The sequence below is a fragment of the Emys orbicularis genome, chromosome 13 (genome assembly GCF_028017835.1).
Source record: "Emys orbicularis isolate rEmyOrb1 chromosome 13, rEmyOrb1.hap1, whole genome shotgun sequence".
NCBI classification, from domain to species: Eukaryota; Metazoa; Chordata; order Testudines; family Emydidae; genus Emys; species Emys orbicularis.
In genome coordinates, this window is record NC_088695.1 from 17858504 (window position 1) to 17876308 (window position 17805).

General features: G+C 50.2%; 1 protein-coding gene across 1 annotated transcript; it reads left to right on the plus strand.

Moving 5' to 3' along the window:
* Window positions 1–735: 735 nt before the first annotated feature.
* LOC135888180 (zinc finger protein 239-like) lies at window positions 736–10211 on the plus strand. The gene is made up of 3 exons (XM_065415996.1): window positions 736–889; window positions 7347–7473; window positions 7934–10211. Exons 2-3 carry the CDS (start codon window positions 7440–7442, stop codon window positions 9040–9042), a joined length of 1143 nt encoding a protein of 380 aa, XP_065272068.1. The 5' UTR covers window positions 736–889; window positions 7347–7439; the 3' UTR covers window positions 9043–10211.
* The last annotated feature ends 7594 nt before the right edge of the window (window positions 10212–17805 follow it).

Consider the following 17805-nt stretch of genomic DNA (forward strand, 5'->3'; position numbering starts at 1 on the left):
CAAAGGGCATCGTGTGCACAGCTGCAGCTCTGTGCCCGGGACACTGCCCTGGCTGGGGGCACATTCGGGGGCTAATTCCCAGGCACGTGTCACTGTTTTACCCCTTTCATTGCTGGGTGTGGGCAGTGCCCCTTTTCTGTGGGAAACCAACTAACCCATCACCCCGCTGCAGCCCTGCCCTTCTCTAGGGCTTTCCCTGGGGGGCTCTCAAAGGGTTTCACCCCCATTCACCCCCTAGCTCCTGAGCAGTGGGTCTGGCTCAGGCCCAGCCCAGGGACAGACCCAGAGACCTGCCCGAGGGGGACAGACAGCGGGGACCCAGCTCCCTGTGCCCCTGGCTGGAGCTTTTCTCCAGGATCCCCGAGATCTCCCAGCGCTGTTTCCCCTCCCGGCCCCAGCGCGGTCCCTCGGGTCTCTGCATCCCCTGCAGCCTCCGGCTCGGGAGCTGGGGGGAGACCCCGCTGCAGCCGCCCACTGCTCGGTCCCGCTCCCACGTCCCGACAATGGAGGCGGCAGCAGCAGCGTCTGACCCGGGAAGCTCCGACCCCGAGCAGAGCGAGAGGTAGCGAGCGCAGCCTCCGGAGCCCCCTGGTGGCCCCGGCTAATGACACCCGCTGCCCGCGGGCGGGGAACGTGGCCCGAGTCTCCTAGCGCGGGCTGCAGCCCGGATGGGAGCCGGGGCACAGGAAGGGGCTGGATCAGCCGAGCGCGGCTGTATCCGGGGTGGAAGGGGGAGAGTTCAGGGCTTCGAACGGCTTCTGCGCTGCAAAACGTAAATGAGAATTATAGTAACGCGGCTCCCCAGCCGCGGGGACTTTCTGCGGGGGCTGGAACCAGCCTTGGGCAGCTCCGGGCTCTGCCGACACCAGCTCCTGAGCGGAGCCTGCAGGTGAGGGGAGAGATCCGGGGGAAAGGGCTGGGGCCGGGCAGGAAAGTGACTCTCTGATCTCACAGGCCCTGGGAACCTGCTACCTTGTGAATGTGCCTGCAGCAGGCATCTGATCTGAGCTGCCTTAACAGAAATGAAGCCTCTGCCCTCAGGTCCTGTCAGGATTTGCCCCAGGGGCCAGAGCAGGAGGAAGAGGTTATGGGGCTGCAGGGGGACCATGAAGGGGCCCTGGGGGAGGGGTTGCCCTTTGTCTCTCTGAGGAAGTGAAGTCAGGAAGGCGAAGGTTGGCAGATTTAACCAGCTCTGCCCAGTTAGGGAAGTAGAGAGACAAGGTGGGTGAGGTAATAGCATTTATTGGACCAACTGCTGTTGGTGAGAGAGACAAACTTTCAAGCTACAGGGTGCTCTTCATCAGCTATGGCTATATCTACACTACCAGTTATGTCACTTAGGGGTGTGCATAAGCCACCCCCCTGAGTGACATAAGCAGGGCCGTCCCTAGGGAGGTGTGGGGCCCGGGACAACCTCCCCGCTCCACCCCAGGCCTTGCCCTCACTCCACCCCTTCCCCCAAATCCCCACCATGCCTCTTCCCGCCCCTGCCACACCTCTTTCTGGCTTCCGCCCCCTCCCCCGAGCGATGCTAGGAGCCGTCGAGGTGGGCTGGGGTCGCTGCTGCTGCTTCCCTCCAGTGAGTGCAGGCCTGACCCCTGCTGCCGGCGCTAGGCCCCCCGCTAAGCCCCCGGCCAGCCTGGCCCCCTGCACTCTAACCCCACCCCCCCTTGGCCCACCTAGCACCCCCCGCATGATACGCACCCTGTGGAACCCCTCTAGAAACACACCCACTCAATGAGGATTCCCATTTTACAATTACATTTTGTGATCTGTCAGTTAGCTAGTTTTTAATCCATTTAGTGTGTGCTATGTTGATTTGTATCAATCTAGTTTCTTTAATTAAAATGTCTTGCAGTATCAAGTCAAACACCCTACAGAAAATCTATTACATTAGTGCTATTACCTTTATCAACCTAACTTGTAATCTCATTAAAAAAAAAAATCTAGTTTAACAAGATCCATTTACCATATACCTATGTTGATTGACATTAACTGTATTACTCTCCTTTCATTCTTTAAGTCTCATATCAGCTGTTCTGTTGTTTTGCTTGAGATCGATGTCAGGCTGATGGGCCTATAATTACCCAAGTCATCCCATTTACCCCTTTGAAGCACAACATTAGCTTTCTTCCAGTCCTATGGAACTTCTCCATTGTTCCAACACCTTTTGAAAATTAACATTAAAAGCAGTAGGTCCACCTAACCCCCCGACTGAGTTGCCTAAGTCCTGCTTTTAGGCACCACTGTGAGCCGCAGAACTCCCATTCAGCTGCCGCCTAATCCTGTAGGCAGCTAACCTCATTCAGCACCTTCGTTTTTGCAGGAAGAGCTCCCTTGGTGCCTACATTTCTGCCTCTGGGCATGTGCATCACCCTAGGTACCCAGACACCTCTCTCCTGCCTAAGCCTCAGTGTGATTCACAACCCGAGGGACGGTAGGTGGCAGAGTGCTGAAATCTCCTGGGGGGCCAGATCTGGTAGGTGTGCTTAGAGGCCACCTAGATCTACACAAAACAGCCTTGAGAGTGCAAAGGGGAAGGCAGACCTCCCTTATAACACAAGAGGTGGGAGACCACCCATTCAAGTCCCTCCTCTGACTGCTGAGGGATTTGAACATGGATCTGCTATCTCCAGGTGAGTGCTTTTACCACCGAACTATGCAATGTTCTATGTGGGTCATGCCTGTTGAAGTTGTTCCATTTTAATTAAATATTAATTGGGCTAGAAATAAAGTTAGAACCACTCTGTAGCCGATTGGGGTTAAAGCACTCACCTGAGAGGTAGCAAAATCCCTTCTCATCAAGCAGAGTGGGGAACTGAACCAGAATCTTCCACACCCTGGGTGAATGTTGGAATCCCTGGGCTAAACGTTCTAGGGGAGGGCCTGCCCCCCACCTGTTTTATCTAGATCTAGGCAGCCTCTGAGCATGTCTACTAGATCAGGTCCCACACGCAATTTAGGCAGAGGAATAACTTTCTTCTCTCGGTTTGTGGATCACTAGCAGAAGTAAGTGCCTCCCTGCAGCCCGGATTTAGATGCCAAGCTTTGTGAGAGGTTTGAGACACACCTCTCTCCTTGGCATCTCCCACTGGTTGGCTTAGGCAGCTGCCCACCTAGGGCGCTGGCTTTTGTGGATTCCATTCTAAAGTGCCTATTGCATAGGGAGCTCAGGCATGTAACTCAGGCTTTGTGGATCCCAGCGTTATTCTTGTGATTTGCCAGGTGCCTAAAAGTTAGAATCATAGAATATCAGGGTTGGAAGGGACCTCAGGAGGTCATCTAGTCCAACCCCCTGCTCAAAGCAGGACCAATTCCCAACTAAATCATCCCAGCCAGGGCTTTGTCAAGCCGGGCCTTAAAAACCTCCAAGGAAGGAGACTCCACCACCTCCCTAGGTAACGCATTCCAGTGCTTCACCACCCTCCTAGTGAAATAGTGTTTCCTAATATCCAACCTAGACCTCCCCCACTGCAACTTGAGACCATTGCTCCTTGTTCTGTCATCTGCCACCATTGAGAACAGCCGAGTTCCATCCTCTTTGGAACCCCCCTTCAGGTAGTTGTAGGCTGCTATCAAATCCCCCCTCATTCTTCTCTTCTGGAGACTAAACAATCCCAGTTCCCTCAGCCTCTCCTCATAAGTCATGCACTCCAGACCCCTAATCATTTTTGTTGCCCTCCGCTGGACTCTTTCCAATTTTTCCACATCCTTCTTGTAGTGTGGGGCCCAAAACTGGACACAGTACTCCAGATGAGGCCTCACCAATGTCGAATAAAGGGGAACGATCACGTCCCTCGATCTGCTGGCAATGCCCCTACTTATACAGCCCAAAATGCCGTTAGCCTTCTTGGCAACAAGAGCACACTGTTGACTCATATCCAGCTTCTCGTCCACTGTGACCCCTAGGTCCTTTTCTGCAGAACTGCTACCTAGCCATTTGGTCCCTAGTCTGTAGCTGTGCATGGGATTCTTCCGTCCTAAGTGCAGGACTCTGCACTTGTCCTTGTTGAACCTCATCAGGTTTCTTTTGGCCCAATCCTCTAATTTGTCTAGGTCCCTCTGTATCCGATCCCTACCCTCTAGTGTATCTACCACGCCTCCTAGTTTAGTGTCATCGGCAAACTTGCTGAGAGTGCAGTCCACTCCATCCTCCAGATCATTAATAAAGATATTAAACAAAACCGGCCCCAGGACCGACCCTTGGGGCACTCCGCTTGAAACCGGCTGCCAGCTAGACATGGAGCCATTGATCACTACCCGTTGAGCCCGACGATCTAGCCAGCTTTCTATCCACCTTACAGTCCATTCATCCAGCCCATACTTCTTTAACTTGGCAGCAAGAATACTGTGGGAGACCGTATCAAAAGCTTTGCTAAAGTCAAGGAATAACACATCCACTGCTTTCCCCTCATCCACAGAGCCAGTTATCTCATCATAGAAGGCAATTAGGTTAGTCAGGCACGACTTCCCCTTGGTGAATCCATGCTGACTGTTCCTGATCACTTTCCTCTCCTCTAAGTGTTTCATAATTGATTCCTTGAGGACCTGCTCCATGATTTTTCCAGGGACTGAGGTGAGGCTGACTGGCCTGTAGTTCCCCGGATCCTCCTTCTTCCCTTTTTTAAAGATGGGCACTACATTAGCCTTTTTCCAGTCATCCGGGACCTCCCCCGATCGCCATGAGTTTTCAAAAATAATGGCTAATGGCTCTGCAATCTCATCTGCCAACTCCTTTAGCACCCTCGGATGCAGTGCATCCGGCCCCATGGACTTGTGCACGTCCAGTTTTTCTAAATAGTCCCGAACCACTTCTTTCTCCACAGAGGGCTGGTCACCTTCTCCCCATATTGTGCTGCCCAGTGCAGCAGTCTGGGAGCTGACCTTGTTTGTGAAGACAGAGGCAAAAAAATCATTGAGTATATTAGCTTTTTCCACATCCTCAGTCACTAGGTTGCCTCCCTCATTCAGTAAGGGTCCCACACTTTCCTTGACTTTCTTCTTGTTGCTAACATACCTGAAGAAACCCTTCTTGTTACTCTTAACATCTCTTGCTAGCTGCAACTCCAAGTATGATTTGGCCTTCCTGATTTCACTCCTGCATGCCTGAGCAATATTTTTATACTCCTCCCTGGTCATTTGTCCAATCTTCCACTTCTTGTAAGCTTCTTTTTTGCGTTTAAGATCAGCAAGGATTTCACTGTTTAGCCAAGCTGGTCGCCTGCCATGTTTACTATTCTTTCTACACATCGGGATGGTTTGTTCCTGCAACCGCAATAAGGATTCTTTAAAATACAGCCAGCTCTCCTGGACCCCTTTGCCCTTCATGTTATTCTCCCAGGGGATCCTGCCCATCTGTTCCCTAAGGGAGTCAAAGTCTGCTTTTCTGAAGTCCAGGGTCCGTATTCTGCTGCTCTCCTTTCTTCCTTGTGTCAGGATCCTGAACTCAACCATCTCATGGTCACTGCCTCCCAGGTTCCCATCCACTTTTGCTTCCCCTACTAATTCTTCCCTGTTTGTGAGCAGCAGGTCAAGAAAAGCTCTGCCCCTAGTTGGTTCCTCCAGCACTTGCACCAGGAAATTGTCCCCTACACTTTCCAAAAACTTCCTGGATTGTCTGTGCACCGCTGTATTGCTCTCCCAGCAGATATCAGGGTGATTAAAGGTGACGTTTAGGTGTTGCAACACTCAGTGTCACGCTGCCTAAGCCCCTTGGGTTCTGTGGGGACCAATTCCTTTGTTTGTTGAACCTGGGGTAGCAGTGCTTCCTGAATCTGGTTGTCCAAGAACTCCTCTGATGCTCTGTAGTGTCTGTACTTGTCCTGCCGAACCACTAATCTTTCTTCCAGCATAGCCACCAACTTCATCCAGAGGAAGTCCCTTCTGGCTTCCACCAGGACAGAAAACATGGCAAATCTGTGGCAGATCTGAACCACTGTGCCATCGCTGGCAATCACGATAATGAATGTAGAACTGTATGTAGGAAGAAAGCCTCTCACACTTCCTCTCTAAACTGCCTTCAAAATGTCTCTGTTTGCCTCTCCAGTTCATCTGGCAAATCACAAGTTTTTAAAAAAAAATAATAAATGTTTTTTTTATTTACCTTCTGGTTTCTGAGATGTGGTGGGGGAGGGGGAGAGCTGCCTGGCCCCAGCACGTATGTGTGAGGTGATGTGTGTGTGTGTGTGTGTGTACACGCATGTGCATGCACACATATCACATCACAGTGACAAAACTCCACCTGCAACAGTACACATGGAAAAATGCTGCCTCACCCACTGACTCTCCCCTACCACTGGGATGGGAGAGGTGTCCTTCAGTCCCTCTCCACCCACCTCCCTTATCACTATTTTGTCTCCTCTCTTCCCCAGCCAGTCTCCTGCCCACCCCACCAAGGCTCCCCAGAGTCTCCTCTCCCTACCCGTCCTCTTATTCCCCTGTCTTTCCCTGTCCAGTCTGCTACCTCTCACAGCTGGTATCTCGCATGCCGCTGCATGCCCAAATCCCCAGCACCGCATCAGCCTCTCTCCAGCTCCCACCCATCCCCCTGTGCCTTTCAGCCTCCCTATAGCTTCCCATATTTCCGTGTATCCTCATAGTTTCCCATCCACTCTCCTAACCCCAGAGCTGCAGCCATATTCCTTGAGGAGCAGGGCTTGAGGCCTTGGCTACACTGGCGCTGTACAGCGCTGCAACTTGCTGCGCTCGGGGGTGTGAAAACGCCTCCCCCCGAGCGCAGTGAGTGCAGCACTGTAAAGCGCCAGTGTAATCAGCGCCTGCAGCGCTGCACGCTCGCTCGCAGCGCTGCAAGCTATTCCCCTCGGAGACGTGGAGTACTTGCGGCGCGAATACACTCTCGCTTCACAGCGCTGCCGCGGCAGCGCTGTGAATTCTCAAGTGTAGCCAAGGCCTCAGTCTCATTGAAAACAATGGGAGCTGGTGGCCATCTTTACTAGGGGCAGCCTCACTTCCACATGCCAAAATTTCAGGGAAATAGTGGCCATTTTGAATAAGGGCAGTGTGAGTCCAGCCCCCCTGAAAGTCATGGAAAGATGACAGCCATGTGGAGCAAGGGGAAAATGTGCGAGTTCTGTGCCAGGAATTGTGAGATCTTTGTGAGAAACTTCTAAAAATCCCAACTAAATATCATGAGACTCATGATAAAATTACCAGAGTTGGCATCTCTGGACATCACATTTTCCACACAGAAACTGTTTTCAATGAAAGCTTTGAGAAACTTCACTTTCGTCTCTGGGAAGGGGGATTTTTCAGCCCTGCCTGTGACTGAACTGGTGGGACTGTGACGGGGGCAACAAGTTCTGAGTGGGGGACTCTGGCTGTTTCAGGGGTCAGTAACCTTTGAGGAGCTGGCTGTGTATTTCACGGAGGAGAAGTGGGCTGTGCTGGACCCCCATCAGAGAGCTCTCTACAGGGACGTCATGCAGGAGAACTATGAGAACGTGACCGCATTGGGTAAGGATTCCTGTCCTCTTGGGTATTAGAAGTCCTGGGTCCATTTCTGCTCAGGGTTCTTCTCTGATCCCTTAGATTTCCCTGGACCCAGCACATCTGGAAAACAACTCTGTATCAGAATTATGGTAAACCCCTGCTCTCGTTCAATTCTGTGTCATCTCACCCAGGTCCGGATTATGCCCAGCAGGTGTCATATCCTCATGGAAGACGTTATACATGGCTTCCCACCCACCCTGACTGACACCTGGCGGTCCCCCACAGTGTTCAGATGGGATCTGGAGTCAGAATTGGTCCCCTCCTTTCCCGGGGAGAAACAGGGTTTGGGGGGAGTCCCCTACTGATTTTTCAATCTCCCCAGCAGTTATTTTGATTTTTTCCCCCATTTGCCTTTCCCCTTTCTGAGGTTTTCATTCCCCCAGTGCAGGGAGTGACTCCTGTCTGGATTCTCTCTCTGTCCCAGCAGGTGATGGGACGCGGAGTGAGAACGAAGTGGGGAATCTGCCTCAGGAAGGTCCTGAGCAAGTGCAATGGCACAGAGCATTATCAGAGAACATGTCCCACAGTCCTGAGCAAGGAGACACCTGTGAGAGTCAGCACAGGGCAGACATGCAGCAGGGAACCCACCCAGGGAACAGACAGGATAAATCCACTCACCAGGGGGGCAGTTTGAAAGACCTTAATAAAGACTTGATGCAGCCGAGAATCTGCCCCAAAGATAAACTGTATCAGTGTGCTGAGTGTGACAGAAGCTTCAATCGGAGTTCAAACCTTCTTGTCCATCAGAGAGTCCACACAGGAGAGAAACCCTATAACTGCCCCAAGTGTGGGAAAAGCTTCAGTGATGGCTCAGCCCTGACTAAACATCAGAGGATCCACACCGGAGAGACACCCTATGTCTGCTCTGACTGTGGAGAAAGCTTCAATCAGAGATCAAACCTTACTGTACATCAGAGAGTCCACACGGGAGAGAGACCCTATAGCTGCCCTAACTGCGGGAAACGGTTCACTCACTTCTCAAACCTTGTTAAACACCAGACAATCCATGCGGGAGAAAAACCCCATAAGTGCCCCAACTGTGGGAAACATTTCAGATGGAGTTCACAACTTATTAAACACCTTGATTCACACCAGAGAGCCCACAAGGGAGAAGAACCCTATCGCTGCTCTGACTGTGGGAAACGCTTCAGTTATAGCTCACACCTTAATAGACATCAAATTATCCATACCGGAGAAAGACCCTATAAATGCCCCGACTGTGGGAAAAGCTTCAAGCTGAGCTCCATCCTTCTTGTACATCAGAGAATCCACACGGGGGAGAGACCCTATCACTGCCTTGAATGCGGGAAAAGCTTCTGTGACAGCTCAGGCCTTATTAGACATCGGCGAATCCATACCGGGGAAACACCCTTTCAATGTTCTGTCTGTGGGAAAAGTTTCACTCGGAAATCGCATCTTATTTCACACCAGAGAACCCACACGGGAGAGACACCCTATAAATGTTCTGTCTGTGGAAAAAGCTACAAGGTGAAGGTCTCTCTAATGTCCCACCAGAAACTCCACACAGGATAGCATGTGGCAGGAGCTCTCCCTGTGAGGCAACGGGTCTCTGCCCTTCCAAAGCAAAGTATAAATATGCTGCAATAGCAGATGGTCTGGGTAGGGGCAGCAGGTGGGCAGATGGTTTGGGTTTCAGTGGGGAGTGGTTGGTGGAGGCCAGAGGAGGAGAGAACACTGGGTACGGTGGGAGATGGGTCATTTCAGGGTCTGGGGAGAGCAGGCAATGGGATTAGTGGGGAGACATTTCTGCAGGTTCCCCATACACTTTCCAATGTAGAGAAAAAGTAAAAATGCTGCATTGCAGTTTGCGTCTGAGTTGTCTCTGTAGCTCCTAAGCCCTCTTGGGGCAGGGGGATTTATTTAGGGAAGCAGCGAGGGGCCCTGTGGGGCCATAGTGATAAAGCAGATTGCTGCCAATCTGCAGTGACAGGATATCAGAGCAATTCACCGTTTATTGGAATCCTCTGCAGACAGGGTGGGGGAAATTTGGGAATTCATGGTGGAGATTCCCCAGTGAGGTGGGGTTTTGCACTGTTCCTACGAGGGCAGTATTGTATAATAGGGAGAACAGGGGGCATTGGGACACAGGACTCCGGCTCTGAGAGGGGAGTGAGGTCTAATGGGTTAGAGCAGGGAGGACTGGGAGCCCTGGGTTCAATAACCAACTCTGCTAGTGTCTCCTGGTGTGATCTTGTACCAGCCACCTCCCCTCCTCTCCGTGCATCTATTGTTTCATCCCTACAATGCACATACTAGCAGTCACTCACCTCCCCATGGAGCTATGAGATTGTCACTAGTTACTGTGTATTCAGTGGCTCAGGAGGAAAGAGGCACCATGGGAGGAAAGTTGCATTATTACCATTATTGTAATGCGTTGTATTATTATGTGACATTCTCCTGTTCCTTGCTGGGTCTCTGTCAGGGGGAGTGTGTTACAGAGCTGAAGGGAAGGGTTTTAGCTAGGTTCCCTTGTCCTTGTTCTCAGGCACAGGCTGTTACACACTCAGATTATTCCTGAAACAACTGCCCTGGGTGGGAGTTTCTCCTTGTTTCAGGATGGTCGGGGAGGGGAGAAGGTCTCGTGTTTCAAGGCATTCAGGTTTCAGGTTAACCAGCATTTCTCAGTGAAGTTTTTACATCAATGGGTTTTTGATTTTCCAAATAAATTTCCTGGTCAAATGTTTGTTGTGCATCTCTATGTCATCTCCCGGCGTATCCCTGGAATTTCCTCTGCTCTCCAGCTCTGGGCAGAGTGCCCCAGACTGGGTTAGTTCCCCCCTTATTTGCTCCCGCTTAGCAGGAATCGCTCACTCCCTGTATCCAGCCCTTTCGCTGATGTCTCTGCCCATGTGGCTTTAGAAGGGGGGGGTTGATTCAGGTGCCTCATGTCTTTGCTCTTGTGGCTCTGAGTGTCTCTGGGCTCAGACTCCGTGTCTTCTTTTCCTCTCTCCCAGGGGTTTAATTGGTGCAGAGGATAAACAGCCTCAGAGGCAGAATCCGGGGACCCTGGCTGGGCGTGAGCTCCAGTGGTCACACACAGTTGGAGTAGGGCTGGTCCTGAGAAGCTGGATACATAGACGCTTCCAGAGGGGGAGCAGCCCATCTCCTCCCTGGCAGCATCTCCAGCGTCTGTCCCCTCTTCCTGCTCTGTGCCCAGCTCTGTGAGGAATCCAGTGACTCCCGGGCAGAATTGTGACATTTCCCAGGGCCACAGAGCAGCTGTAGGGCTCTCAGATGTTCTCCATTGCAGGCCTTCGCTTCCCATCAGATTCCTGGATCCTACTCCCAGTTTCCTGGAGGTTTCGCTGATGCACTGCCTCCTTGCTGCGGTAACTGCATCACCATAAGACTCTAAGGGACAACCCCCCTTTCCCCCATACTCTGCTGTCCTGTTCTCTGTCCTAGAGCCCAGCTCCATTGCAAACTGGGCTCGTAGTGCTTCAATTCCAGCCATTGTAGGATTCTCGACCAGACCTGGACAGTGCTACCAGAACTCACCCAGTAAACCAATGGGGCAAATCCTACAGATAGGATCTTGTTCGTGACACCAATTGTGTAAGTGGGGGAACGGTTCCGCTATTGTGGGGAACTTTTCTGGCTTCCACACTACCCCGGTGGAATCGGAGAGTGAAAGGATCCAAGTCCTCGCTCCAACTCCCTTTTCCCAGCCTTGTAAGAGACAAGAGTGTGTAACCCACTAATGCCCCATAGAATGGTCTCTTCTAATATGTGTTAACTACTTATCATAAATCTATTCCACCCTGTATTTAGTTGAGAGACTCTGACTGACCAGTTACAATTGGGCATTTAAAGTTTCCGCAGTGAGATTGACCCTCACTTCTCCACTGTCAGTGCAGCTCTCATTTTGGTGTCCCTACGCTGGAGGGCTGGGGCGAGTTTTGTGCACGAATCCAGGAATGTGGCCTTGTGCATCCAGAAGTTCTACAGCCACTGCTTGCATCTTAGTGCAGGTGTGGGATGATGATCTTCCAAGTTGGTGCTTGTTTCTCAGGCCCAGAACTGGAGCTCCACCATCTGCAACTGTTCCGTGAATGGCACCAACAAGCTTGAATTGGTTGTCGCTCTGTCCCACAGCAATCTGTTCTGCATGGACTCCTCATCCTCCCCACGTCTATTCCTGTGGCTCTGCATATACTGCAGGATCATGCACCCTGAGCATGCAACGCTCATAACAATAGTGCAGAGCTGTGCAGGCTCCATGCTTCCGTCAGAGATGGCAGACAGTGAGGAGGGCCACGCTGGTTTGTGGGATATAGGAAAAAAGATGCAAAAATTATGGGATATGTATAAAATTGTCACCCCATGTGACCCATTTGGGCCCCACCGCGCGTTGCCAAAATTTTCCAAAATACTGTGCGGTGGACGGTGGCGAGTTGCATAGTGGGATACCTACCCATGGTGCACTGCACTCGGAATCAAGGACTCCTGGTGAGTGCGCTCCCCACCAACACAAGGAGCCAAGTAGGCACGTGCACAAGTGACATATTAACTGCAGCAACTATATTCTGGTGTAACTTCAGTTAACATAAGTTTGTAGTATAGATATGGCTTTAGGTATATGAATTATTTCGGAGAGGTAACAGCAAAACTATGAGGCTAGGCCAACATTCATTCAGGGGATTAGACTCCTACTTTTATGGATCTGGGCCTCCTGTACCCCAAAGGGCCAGGAACAAAAAGACATATTAAAAAAACCCCAGTATTTATTTCTTTTTTAAATTCCATGACTTGAGGGCATATAACTCATGAATTTTGAATTCTTCTGGTTGTTAAGCAGTCTTTGGGTTGTAGAGGTGTGTTCATTATGTTGTAAAGGCCAAAACTATAACTGGGTTCAAAAAAGAATTAGATATGTTCCTGGAGGATAGGTCCATCAATGGCTACCAGCGAAGGTAATCAGGGATGCAACCCCATCCTCTGGATGTCTCTAGTCTCTGTTTGCTAGAAGCTGGGAGTGGACGACAGGGGATGGATCACTGGATGATTGCCTATTCTGTTCATTTCCTCTGAAGCACCTGGCACTGGCCACTGTCAGAAGACAGGATACTGGACTAGATGGACCTTTGGTCTGACCCAGTGTGGCCGTTTTTATGTTCAGTAGAAATTATAGTAGATTTTTGCCTTTGATGAGGATTTAATAGCAAATTGCATACTGCCCTTAGTGAATATTTGGGAACCAAGTTCTACGCGGTTGCAAGCAGAGACATGCAAAAAGGCAGTAAGGGCTGGATTGAGAGGCAAAACAGTTGTGAAAAGCAATCCCCATTGGTGGATCAAATGAAAATGAAGATGTTTTGACACCAAGCCAGGAGATCAGTCAGGCTGGAAGTCACAGAATCCACCAGAATAAACTTGCGCTACAAAAATAAAAATTTAGAATTAAAAATTCCAAATTAAAAGTCACAGTAAAAGCCTAGGAAGTGCTATACTAGAAACACAGATGCCATTGCTAAAACTACTAGCCACTATTTACTTCTGAATATTTTCAATGATTTGCTATTAAAATATAAATTAAATAGCACAATGACATCCATCTGCACAGTGTTGACAAAGGTAAATGATGAAGTGCCAAGAGTAACGACATTGTAAAAGGTAAACAATTAGAAGGAGCAAAACTATATTTAAAATAGATTACAAGAAAGGGAGCACAATTCAGGGAATGCCAGCAGCAGATAAAACAAATGTGTCAACTGCCAGGAGGCTCTATGCAGCCATATAAAGTGATAAGGGATTCTTTTAAATACTCAAGATGTGTGACACAGTTTTTTGGGGGTGTATGTTAAATTGTTCACGGAATCAAGTCTCCTACAGCATCTCAGCACGTTATATCCGATAGAGACGCTGCCATGTCTATGCATTGGGATACCTGTGCCTTTAAGAACCCAGCCCTGGGAAGCCTGTGCTGAGACGTACTGTCCTGTGCAAGGGGGAATAAAAAAGTCCCTCTGCCCTACACCCTATTTTTGCAAACATGGCAGGTGGCTCATCCCATTGGGGTAACTGTTACCCATAGATGCTGAAGTGGTTTCCGTGATATACAGGGTTTGCAGTTTGGTTCAATGGCTCTCAGCACCCCCACTGTACAAATTGTTCCAGCTCCCCTGCTCTTACCCCCTCTGCCCCTCCCTGTGCCCCAGGGCTTTGCCCTCAGCCACCATCTGGCAGCACCTCACCTCTGGGCTTAGCCCTGGCTCCCTCCTACCCACCCCCAGCCGCACGCTGCTAGCGTCACTTCGCTCTTCTCCCCCCCCCCCCGCCGGGAGTGAGAGCAGCAATGCACACTCATCAAGCAGAACAAAAGGCCCAGCCAATGCAAACTCCTGTTTGGCTCCTGGCTGTCATGAAATCAGAAGCAGCTGGGTTAGAGTCAGAGCTCCTGAGATACTGGTTCCATCTCCCGATTGGCAAGAACTGCAACAGCAAATGCAAAACACAAAGGAGACAGCAGCAGTCACTTTGCTTGCCTGGCTTACTCCTCTTCCCCCGCCCCTCCCCAGTGAAAGCTACGCGGCTTGTTCCCCCTCCCCCCCCCCCAAGCCAGGAACCAGACCCAAGCTGCTTGAAAGTCACTCACTCTTCTCCCCCCACCCCTCCCTGGGCTGGCTATTCTTTGCTCAGCCAATAAGAATGCAGAGGTGTATCTGGCAGAGCCAATAGCAAGGCTGGGGGCTTCTGCAGCACTTTTTTCAAATTCATTCTTTTCATTAAAATAACAGGAGTACTTGTGGCACCTTAGAGACTAACAAATTTATTAGAGCATAAGCTTTCGTGGGCTCTAATAAATTTGTTAGTCTCTAAGGTGCCACAAGTACTCCTGTTATTTTTGCGGATACAGACTAACATGGCTGCTACTCTGAAACCATTCTTTTCATTGAAACAAACCTGCTCACTGGGAGCGGTTAGGGGAAGGAAGCTCCGTGCTTAGGTCAGAAGATGCCTGCTGCAAATTTCATCATCTGCGTAGACTGACCCTCACCTTCACATGTTACAAAGGCAGGAGCAAGCCCCTTGTGGCACCAGTAGACACAGGGTTGCTCAGGCAGGGGAGGAGGGGGGCTGCTGCCCCACACACATTCGGGGAATAATTATCCCCACAGCTAGCTCAAGTTTCAGGCTGCAAGAGTGGTGCTGAAGAATGACCACCTGGGATCTTTCCCTGCTGTCAAGAAACAAATATGACATGTCATGCCACAAATATTACTTACATTATGCTTAAAACTTTCCCATTTTTTTCCAATTCTCCAATCTGGGGAATGGCAGTACCCCAGTGTGGCCATTAATTCTGCCAGTTAGTCCTACTTGTCTGAGAGGTTTTCCTTTGCCTACACTGGGCTTTGGGTCAGGTTACCAGGTAGGGTTATATAGGCTGTTACACACAAATACTGATTCCTCTGGGAATGCCTTGATCTTACCAAATCTCCTCAGGGTTGCATTTTTCTAGGATCTCTCCCCACCCCCGCTTTTGAGGAGCTACTGGTCCTTTTGTGCAGATACAAGCAACTGCTGCCCCTAAGCAGCCATTTTATAGCTGTGTGTCTGCTGTGCTGTATGTCCTTCTCTTCCAACTGGTAAGTAATCTTAGCTTCTGTTTACTTACTCTTTAATATTTCTGAGGGTGGTAGAGTCTCACAAACTTGAGTACCACCCGTGAATTTCATTGATATGTTGTTTACTCTCTCAAATCCTTCCAACTTAATCCTTTGTATTTATCATCACTATTTGTATTAACCCTTCAGGGCACATAAACCCAAGCCAATCTGAACAATTAGTAAGATTTGGCTGCCAACATTTGTAAATCCATGCTGCTAACATCCATCATTTAATTTATGTAGTGAGTTGACTTTTTAAGAGATTTTTTTTTAAAGTCTGGTACCTCCGTTACTTTTGAGCCATCATTAGTTTCACCCCCCTTCCTTTGTTAATTAATGCACATACTTTCTTTCTAATGCTACTTTCGCCCTTGACAAACTTTTAAATGTTCATTTTAACCCCTGTAATTTAGCATCAGCTCATTTATGTTAGTGGTGAAAGACCAAGTTACAAAACATAACCTGAAAACGTATTTCATGATGAATTAGAAAGATCTCCAAAAATGTCATGTCCAAGAATAATCTAGAGATCATGCAGCCACTGTGCTGGCCCTGTATGTGATGGAAACCACTTCAGGCCAGGGGGTGCTGCACCCCTAGTACCCCACATTCCAGCACCAATAACTTAGCTTTTAAAAAAATATAAGTTATAAAACCATAGACTACTAAAGGTTCCAAAACCTTTTTTAAAAGGCGACATATCTGAGTGAAAATAGTTCTTAGACCAAGATTCCTGTGCTGTGTTTGAAACCTAAACATTGGCGCACTAGGACATTAAAAGTGAAATCAATTAAAAGTTGTAGAACTGATTTTTTCCATTGTCTACACTTAGATAAATGCAGAAAGTAAAGCACAGCCAGGGTGCAAGAGCCGTGCTGCAGAACAGAGAACTTGTAATCTTTCCCTGCTGTGAAGAAACAAGCCTGAGCTGCCACCACCACAAATATTGTTTAAATTACACTTAAAACTGTTGTAGGAGCAGCAGTGATCTGTATGACCTGTACACTTCCCCCCCCCCCCCCCCCCTTTTGTCTCCTCTCCCTCTTTGAATACCGGTGAAGTGGCTTTTCCCCTCCCCCCTGGAATGCTTGTGGGATGAATGGGCTGGTTGAACAGCTGGAAGGATCAGAAGAGCTTCCAGGTAGACAAGGTGTCTGGGACTCTAATTAGGCAGCACTCAGACACCCAATGCATGGACCGCTGCATGGACACTGCCCGAGGTGGAGTGTGACCAAACCAGACGCAACCAAGTCATCTCTAGTCGCAGGCCATAAGGAGCAGGTCCTTAAAAGGGGAAGGGGCCATGTGCTCAGGAGTGCACTCACAAGCTTGTACCTCCTATGAAGGCCCTTCGCCCGGACCACCTGGCCAGTGGTTTACCACATTGCATTCCATCGTGCCTCGGGAAGACTTAACTTCATCACACCATCCATCACTGCGCTGTGGGACACTTACCTTGAAGGATCCTGACATCTCCAGTGCTGTGCCTGTCCTGGGAGTGTGAGTATGCAAGTGTGAGTGTGCCCCCCCCCCCCCTTCTTTTGAGCTTAGCTATCAGTGTAATAAACCTGCTACTTTCTGCCAAACTGTGGTGGGTCATTAGTCCTCAAGTAGCCCCTGGAATGGAATAATGGTTAAAGTCTCCCCCCCCCCCCCCCCCGAAATGGCCCTGCTGCCCACATCCCTGATTTTGCCCATGGGCCCCCTCCCTGCCCCGGCCTCCTGCTGTTGTTTGACACACACACCCCGCCTCCGCACAGTCAGTTTCCAGACCCTGCCCATTCCTTCCATCCCCCATGTGCTCCCTTTGCCCCTCTGTGAACAGCAGGCAGGCAGATTTTAATTCCAAGTGAAGCAAGAGCGAGGCCAGCGGCTTCAGCAGATGCTCAGTCCCTGTGCGCAATACACATATGAGTTCATAAACCATCTCTTTAAGAAGCTGCTTTACCAACTGTACAGTTAATTTTTTCCTCAAAATTATAGCTCAAACGTTTGCATATAAGGGACATAGCTCTCTGGTGTTAGTAATATCTCTAAATATATAAATCTGCCCCCCCCGCCCCCCACATGACCCAGTAATCCTTGGAGAAGGTACTGCCAGAACACATGTTTAATCATATCAATAGAATGCAAATGTTTCCCTGGACAATGTTTTTAGTGATTCAAAACATACAAGCCATGCAGCACATTCTGTCTGGTAGCAGGGTTTGTCAGGACACCCCGGATCCAGACACATGCCACGTTCCCAGCCCACAGGCAGCGGGTTTCATTAGCTGGTGCCACCAGGGGGCTACGGAGGCTGCACTTGCTGCCTCTCACTCTGCTCGGGTTCGGAGCTTCCCAGGTAAGACGCTGCTGCTGCCGCCGCCGCCTCCATTGTCTGGGAGCTGGGAGTGGGACCGAGCAGCGGCTGCAGCGGGGTCTGTGCTGGAAGAGACCCTGCATTAACCCCACTCTGTGCCCAGCCCAACTGGGACTGACTCCTGGGGCAGCCCTGGGCTCTGCCTGCCCCGGCTACCGAGCTGGAGCCTGCAGGGGATGCAGAGACCCAGGGGACCATGCTGGGGCCAGGAGGGGAGGCTGGGCCCCTCTGCACAGCGCTGGGAGATCTCTGGGGAAAAGCTCCAGCCAGGGGCACAGGGAGCTGGGTCCCTGCTGTCTGACC